General features: G+C 43.7%; 1 protein-coding gene across 1 annotated transcript; it reads left to right on the forward strand.

Annotated features, from left to right (window-relative positions):
• Window positions 1-4,352: 4,352 nt before the first annotated feature.
• LOC148011549 (UDP-glycosyltransferase 85A1-like) lies at window positions 4,353-7,257 on the forward strand. The gene is made up of 3 exons (XM_087670252.1): window positions 4,353-4,368; window positions 4,444-4,978; window positions 6,046-7,257. The coding sequence occupies exons 2-3, from the start codon at window positions 4,474-4,476 to the stop codon at window positions 7,005-7,007; spliced, it is 1,467 nt and encodes a 488-aa protein (XP_087526378.1). The 5' UTR covers window positions 4,353-4,368; window positions 4,444-4,473; the 3' UTR covers window positions 7,008-7,257.
• Window positions 7,258-8,878: the final 1,621 nt, after the last annotated feature.

Below are 8,878 nucleotides of genomic sequence, written 5' to 3' on the forward strand. Positions count from 1 at the left end.
ATGCTCCACTTCTCGGATAACTCTAGGGGAATTATGGGTTGTAGTGGCATAGCATTATATTTGGTAGGCTTTTCCATCCACAAACAAGCATCACAAAATTTGTAGTAGTCATAGATATTTTTATGTAGTGTGGGCCACCAATAACCTCTAAGGAGGGACTTTTTGACTATTGCTGCTCCCGCAAAGTGTCTGCTCTATAGGACTTGTCATAGTATACTTTTAGCAAGATCCCAATCTCATCTTCGCATCACTTCATCTTTGTTTCTCTTGCACAAAGCATCCCCTAGCATACCATGGTATTACTATTTCAACTAAAAATAAGAAAGCTTCAAGGAGGTCCAAATCCTGCTCCTCTACTTTAGTTTGAGGGATCCACGAAAAATGATTAGCCAAAACATGGGAGCGACCAGGATTGATAACCACTTCAAAGTAAAATTTCTAGAACAAAAGAAGCCATCACATCATTCTGCCCTTAGCATCTGCCTTATTCATCAAGAAAGGACAATGCCTCATGGTCCATATAAAACTTAAAGTGCATCGCAACAAGTTGTGTCAGAACTTCTCTAAGGAAAACACTATTGTGAGGCATTTCCAACTCCATCACTATGTAGTTTTTTTCTCGATCGGTGACTTTTTAGCTTGCATAGTAGATGGGTTGATCTAGCTTTAAGGAGTCTTTTGACATAAGACTGCACCTAATCCTTTTACAAATGTATCAGTATGCACATGGAATTCCTTTGTCCAATCAAGAGGTTGCAAGGTGGGTATTTCAATCAAACAATGTTTTAGAGTGTTGAAAGCTTCTTCATAAACAATGGTCCAAGTAAACTATGCATCTTTCCTCAAGATCTTATGCAAGGGGGCTACCTTTGTTGCAAAATATGTGATGAACCGGCTATAGTAGTCCACATGGCCAATAAATACTCTCAACTATTTGAGATTGGTTGGTGCAGTTAGAGCTGCAAATTTCTCAATCTTGGTAGGATCTATTGCTATCCCTTGTGTAAAGATAATGTGGCCCGAAAGAACTCTGGATGAGACTTCGAAGATACATTTGTTGGGGTTGAGCAAGTTGCCATACTCCCGACATCTATCAAAGCACTGCTCCAAGTGTCCCGAATGCTCATGGATGAGGCTATAGATACAGAAGCCATCCAGGTATGCCTTGGTAAAATCATGCAAGTGATTTTGAAATGTGGCATCATCACTCTTTGAAAGGTAGAAGGGGCATTACTACAAAGCCCAAACACCATCACTCTGTAAGCATAGATTTCCCGTTCGATTGTGAAGGTTGTTTAGGATTGATCTTCCTTTACTATCTGAACTTGGTTGTACCCACTGAATCTATCCAGTAGGGAATAGAGCTCATGTTCTGCCACTGTGTCTAACAGTTGGTGTGTGAAAGGAATAGAAAAATGATCATTCTTCGTCTTGGAATTCAGCTTGCGGAAGTCCACACATATTCGCAACTTTCCATCCTTCTTGGGTACTATAACGATGGGCAAAATCCATTCACTATTGGCCATTGAATAGATAAACTTAGCTTGAAAGAGCTTCAGCAATTCTACTTTCACTAGGACTAAGTAATTTGGATTCATGTGCCTATGCCTTTACCTCATAGTTTTGGCATTAAGCTCTAGGTCAATGTGATGTTGACACATCTAATATCAATCCCCTTTAGATCATTATAAAACCATGCAAACATATCCAAGTTCTCCTTTAGTAAGTAATGCAAGTCTATTAGCTCCTCTTTTGGAAGAGTGGTACCCACCTCCAAATGACGTTTAGTACCATCTGTATGCACAAAAGTTCATTGCTTTTCCCCTTCTACTTCGCAAATGAAGGTCCCATGAATTGTTTCTGGGTATAGATCTGACTCCTTCAAGGGAGTGGCCTCCTCATCTGATGCTCCACAAGAAGCGACTTTTTCTTTCCACAGGGACTCAGCTAGCTCCTGGGATGCTAGAATGGGATAGCATAGTCATGTAGGTCATGATGTGTAGCTCCTATGGGATGGCACTCCTAGGCTTGCTATTGGTGAGATCAAGGTAAGTGAGGCTTTCTAGTCTAGACTAGAAGGCCAGGAAAATAGTGTGGCATAATGTCTATATAGAATGAGATTAAAAAGGCAAAGTAAATAAAGAACAAATAAGATGGGAGGGGCTTAATGAATCTTTGTATAACCTCTAGCCATATTCGTGCCATGGCCAGCACTATCCTCAAACCATCCTAACAAATGTGAATTTGGTGTTATCTAGCATGCCAACTTGCCACAATTTTCAGGCTTAGCCAACTTTCTTGAATGAATGTCATCTAGCTGATTGTGCCACTAGCATTAATTAACCCAATGTGGTTGTGGACAAGGGCCAAAATGCAAGTAATTGATTCATAAGCATGAAACCACTGAAGGGATGCTGCTTGTGAAGAGGTTTCTTGTGAGGAGAGTGAGCCACTCTAAGCCACAGTTTGCCAAGGCAAGCAAATTTGTGTCATTAAGAAGATGAGAATCAGCAACAACTGTTGGCTTATTGGTATAGGTCTTCCCCCTCAATGAGATTGGTCTACTCTTGCAAATAAGGCAAAACAATTAGTGGCTTTGCTGCTCACAAAATTATGATATCTAATGTGATAAGGTAAAATTGACCAAGGGTCCCGGAAAACTCATTGTTTGCAAGCAATAACTTCTTGAGGGAATGACCACAGAGGGTGAGAAGGATGCTTCATGTGGTATAGGACAAAGAGTAGCATTTCCTTCAATCCAACAAGAGAGAAGAGAGTAGCTCCCATCAACCCGAGAAAGACATCTCTTCAGTCAAAAGTAACATGATAAGACATCAATGAAGGAGCTTCCTTTAGTGTCCAAATACACTTACTGAGAAAGTTTTGATTTTAGCTATGTCTAACAATGTCCAATTGATTCCTAGTGTTCAATCACTGCTGGAGATTATTGGATCAAGATTAATGCACGCTGCCTTCAACCCAAACCGAAAGCTTCTTTGCAACTAGTATTGATATACCTTAATTCAATCAATACCTACAACCCTTTCAATTCATTTCAACATTCCTACTCTTAAAATCTACACTTGTACCATAACAGGTGCAACTACCACACCATCAATCGATTGAAACTCTAATATAATCTCTTTTGACCTTGTTGGAGAAGGAGACTCTATCTTATACTAGCATTCTCTTCGGATCTCTGATCATCTAGAGGTTTATATCCCTATTCTGTAAGGACTTGGTATAATTAATTATATCGTTCCTACTTTTGCCAAAAAACATATCTTCAGTTATTCACGCATGATATATATCATGATCAATATTAGAGTCTCTCAAATTATTCACCTGTTTGACTAACTTCACCATTGCAACAAATTAACATATTTAACTATTTGATCTAATTTCACTATTATCTTCTTAAAGTGTTTAAAAACCTCTACAAAAAATGTCAAACAATACTAAATCCAATCTCAATTTTCCAATTTGCAAGGTTCACGGTGGCAATTCAAGCTAGATGCTCGAATACAACTATGTGCAAGATTACAAGAACACGAGATTTCTTGGGTATATAAAGAAAACTATTTGGTCTAAAGCTAAAAATATAAGCACTATTCGACCGTTTCTTCAAAAGGTGATGTGTGACCTATCGGTACGCTCGAATGTTGTGGCCAACATAAAAAATGCTTAATGTAAAATGCAAAGTAGCTCACGCATGCATGCCTGCTAAGTACTTCCTTATCCCAACATGATTATTTTTCACTTTATTTTTCCCATGACAAACAAATAGAACTGATTGCCTTTTGGGACCTTGGTACGAGGGATGGCCATTTGACATTATCTCAAAGCCTGAAGCTATACCCTCGAGAACTTATCACAAACGATAATGTCCTTCCTTTCAATGCCTAACACAAACTTTGTTTGCTTCCTTCCCACGGGCCTCATGCATCAATTACAAATTTTCTGTCAACGGCGCTTTTTGCATTTAAGTACATGTACATTTGATTTTTACACGTCTCTTTATAGTACATGTTTGATTGATGTACTTCTATTTTCTTTATATTGCATCTAATGAAAGGAATAGTACGAATTTTCCCCGACATAACGCTAGCTAATGACAAGTTGGGGGCTTATATCATGCTTTGAAGTTTGAGGGGTTGAAGGGGCCTACACAAAAAGATAGTAGGCGTAGCCAACAATCGTACCACATTTGGCAAGCAGTACTCGTTGCAATTATTAGTGTAGCACGCACGGAGTTCACAAGTTGGGCAACGAGTCCCGGGTGGCAGGGACCCAAAAGTTTTCGCAGTCGGTAGCCTACCCACAACAAGCATCAAATCTCGAGAGCGGGTCTCGGACAGCATATAACTTGTAAGGATGGATTGCAGGCTGCAGTTTCCTATGATATACTAGTTTCCTATGATATACTTTCTCCACCAATTGCAGGCCACAGCAGCCAACTTCCTACGATAAAATATGGAGGCTCTTGTGGAGAACGGCGGGGTGAAGCGCCGACCCCATGCGCTGGTCATAGCGAGCCCAGCGCAAGGCCACATCGGCCCCATGATGCAGCTCTCGGTGGAGCTGGCGTCGGAGGGCTTCACGGTGACGTTCGTCCACACGCAGCATAACGCGGCGCGCCTGCGGGAGACGGAGGCTGCCCTGCGGGACCGGCTCGGCCTGGACATCCGGCTGGCGGAGCTGGTGGACGACAGGCCCGACGGCAGCACCAGCGGCCACGACAGTATCGTTCAGCTGGCTGTGTCCTTCTTCAAGCTGGGCCCCGCCCTCGAGAGCCTCGTCGAGAGCCGCCTCCTGCAGGGCGAACCTCCCGTGTCCGTTATGATCTCCGACTTCTACCTCTACTTCACGCAGGACGTGGCCACCAAATTCGGCCTCCCGAGACTCGCCTTCTGGACCGGCTCCGCGGGCACCCTCGCCTCCATGATGGCCGTCAAGCAAGGCTTTCGTCCCCCTCAAGGTATATAGTTTTGCTCGGCAATCTCATGTTGAGCTACCGACCTACCTATCACAAAAATCTTGTTTTTTAAGTATGCTGTTATGCGTTTTCCATGCAAACTCAAAGCTCTTGAAAAAAGAGTTTGGAAGAGCAAAAGGCAATCAACTCTATCTTTCTCATAGAATTCCCAGCTTCCTTACTAAACACGTTAGCCTGTTTAGCCATAACAATAGGCAGACCTTTCAACACGATATTCATTCCTGCACTCCCAAATCTGTATAAGTATAGATGACCTTATTACAATCTTGAACTCGATAAAAACTGAAAAGATATTGCCCATGCCACCTAATTATAAAGCTTGTCTCCAAATCCCGTTGTGTGACCGGGCACTGCCGGCTTAAGCCATTCCTTTGCCTTTTTCCCAAAGGCAAGCAACCATTTCACAGCCCTATGATACATGGGACAGGTCCCATCTTTCGGGTGACCACACAGGCATGTCGTTTAGACTTGAGTTCAACTCAACAGCCTAGCTTGAATAGAGCAATCTTCCAAGAGGAGGCTGAACCTTGTAAATTCATGTGTGGCTTTCCAAATCTTTTACTGGGCAATCTTCTTGAGAGCCTCGCTCAGTTGCTCGCATTCGTCTACTAAAATTACATTCATGTACAACATGCCAATGTGTAGTGCTGGCGATATGTGTACTGGTGTCACGTGTGGTATGCTTGTGTGTTCGGGTAGAGAGGTGCTTGTTTTTCACTTTCTAGGAATTTGTTGTAACGTGTATAAATCTAATGATTAGCTCGTATATATCTGTGCTTTGGACTGTAACTGGCGTCTTCTATTGTGCTACATATCTGTTGCATTCCGTGCCAAAATCATGTACATCTTTCTGATGTTCTTTTAAACACTTAACTGACGACGGGATCATGTGCCCAATGCTGTGCCAAACGTCGCAAGCATGAGCGACGGTGACGATAGCAAAGACACGTTAACCAGTGAAGGGAGCGACGTGCTTGACGTTACACCCAGCACTCGCAATTCGAGGATGAGCTGTGACGATACTAACTTACACGAGTTTTATTTCGCAGAAGCGTCGGAAGAGAGGCCGAAGAAGCTCGTCGACTGGATACCGGGCGTGCCACCACTCAGGCCGGACGAATTGAACACCTTCCTGCAGTGCATGGACCCTACAGACTTCCTGTTCAACATCCTCATTCAGCCCTGCCAGCGCATCCATGAGACCACCTGGCTGGCCATCAACACCTTCGACGACCTGGAGGCCGCCTCGTTGGATGCCATCCGCTCCAAGGAGAGGCTCGACACGTGGACGGTGGGGCCCTTGCTGCCAGCATCCTTCTTCGAGGAGGCCGGGATGGACGAGGCCTATCCGAGGGCGTCGCTGTGGCCAGAGGAGCATGCGTGTATTCAGTGGCTGGACCAGCAAGCGGACGGCTCGGTGCTTTACGCGTCGTTCGGGAGCATCGCGGTCCTGACAGCTCAGCAGTTTGCTGAGCTGGCACTGGGGCTGGAGGCGGCGGGGCAGCCGCTGCTGTGGGTGATAAGGCCGGACCTGATGTACGGCAAGGATGCCATCTTCCCTGAGGGCTACCTGGAGAGGGTGCAGAAGAAGGCTTGCTTCGTGGCTTGGGCACCGCAGCTGCGTGTGCTGGCCCACAGGGCGGTGGGCGGCTTCCTCACGCACTGCGGCTGGAACTCCACTCTGGAGAGCATCGCGGCCGGGGTGCCCATGCTGGGCTGGCCCTACTTCGCCGATCAGATGCTCAACAACCGCTGCTGCGTCGACAAATGGAAGATTGGGCTGGACTTCGAACCTGCGCCAGCCGGCGGCGTCATCCCGAGAGAGGAAATCGAAGGCAAGGTCCGAACCCTCATGCAAGGCCACTCTTCCCAGCTACTCAAGGCATCCGTCGCCAAGTGGAAACAGGCCGCCCGCGTTGCTGTCGCGCCCAACGGCTCCTCTAGCCGCAACTGGACGGCGCTTCTCAAGGCCCTATCCCAACAATCTGGATTTTCCCGTACATCTTTTTAAGCCCTCGGCTGCCTTAATATTTGAGAGCGGAAACTTGAACATACAAGTCCTGTTGGGTAGAACTCTTTATACTCTTCTTTAGAAAGATAGGATACTGTCAATCTTTTGAGATGGTTCTACAATTTCTTACATCAAGAGTTGAATACTTGACAAATGTACCTCATGAAAGTCTTCATATATGCTAATCGAAACGACAATTTGCCAATCAATCAATGTGCACATAACTTGGTGAAAGGTTATATTTTGTATTTTATGGCAGATATCATTTCAAGCAATCTCTGTGACAATCACTAATCAACTCAAGTTTAAATGTGAAAATGTAGTGTATGCTTGGCTTCTCAAATGCCCTTTCTCCTTGATAGATTGCAACCATGCTAGGCCATAACAATTTCCATTTAGAGTTTCTTGTAGGATTGCCTATAACATTATGTGTATTTTTTATTAGAGGTATTGAATTACTTCAAATTGCCAGCTAAAGTATAGTACGATGTCCACTAGTTCTAGTATTCCTATCCTCTTTTTTCATAATTTAGCTTTTTTATAAATTCTGGTAATTCTTTGTGTGTGCGAGAAAAATTTTGTCTTCAAAAATTTAATTTGAGGTACACAAATATAAGGATGAGTATACATATATCATATGAGTAAAAATGTCATAAATATGTAGTAAATATGTCCAACATTAATTTCCACTACAAGATATAGACCTTATACCGATGTTTAAAGCAACGAAAATACAAACAACAAAATTTGCCCCTGTCGTCGCAAAAAGCGTCGTTATTAACGACGCCATAGAAACGTCGCTATGAGCGTCGCTATTGGCGTCGCCATTGGCATCGCTATCAGCATCGCATTTGCGACGCTGATAGCGACCACTACAACAAAAAGGCCTCATACACGCACATTTAGACGCGATTTTTGAATATAGAGAAAAACTTACGGGTGCGTCTATCCGCCCGTCTATTTGAGTGTCTATCATTCCGCATCTATAATCGCATGTATCGACGAATTTACACACACAAATAGATGCGCAATAGACGCACATATACACGCGCACATAGACACGCTTCTAGACGCGCTTTTACAAGCACTGATAGACGCGAACGGAAAACAAAAAATATCATTTTTTTAAAGGATATTTAATTTTCTTTTTTAATTTGAATTATGCAGCGCATGTATAAGTGCGTGTAGTCTGCATTATAGACGCGCGAATAAACGTGAATTACCTGGAATTTAGACGCGCTGATAGACGCGCAAAACAGAACTGGAAAAAAAAAACCAGAGAGCATCTGGTTTTTTTTTTCCCCCTCCCATACATCAGATTGTGTATTTGGGAAAAAGACAATGTATCTTACGGGCACGAGAATTGAAAGTAAAAGTCCATGTATTCATTATATATCAAAGCATTTACAAGGGAAGTTTTGAGTGCTTGTGACCTAAAGCATGGCCGCAAGCAATAGGCTCAAAGAGATATCATACATATACAAGAAAAGAAGGCCTCATGAGGAGGTATAGTGCTCCTCTACGAATCTGAAGAGGAAATATCCTCGCTAGTACCACCATGGCTACTAGCGTCGCTATCCCCCTCCTCGCTGTGCTCCACATCCGGGTTCGCCTACACACACAAAAGATCAGGGTTGCTTACATAGACAAGGTGGAGAAAAAGTTATAATTAGTTATACTTCTAATAGAAAAGTAAGAAAAACATACCTCCTCTGGCTGTCGAATCCTCATGGCCCAGTTGTATTGGTCCTCAGTGATGAGACCCTCCTCATAAAAGTGAAGCCATGTCGCTGCGCGGTTATGGCCTTGATGGTAACCTACCTCTCTAGGGGTAGGTGTCCTACCAACGATGGTAGTCTGCAAAACATTTA

Source organism: Lygodium microphyllum, chromosome 28 (assembly GCF_053477565.2).
Source record: "Lygodium microphyllum isolate KBCC chromosome 28, Lygodium_microphyllum_v1.1.10, whole genome shotgun sequence".
Lineage (NCBI taxonomy): Eukaryota > Viridiplantae > Streptophyta > Polypodiopsida > Schizaeales > Lygodiaceae > Lygodium > Lygodium microphyllum.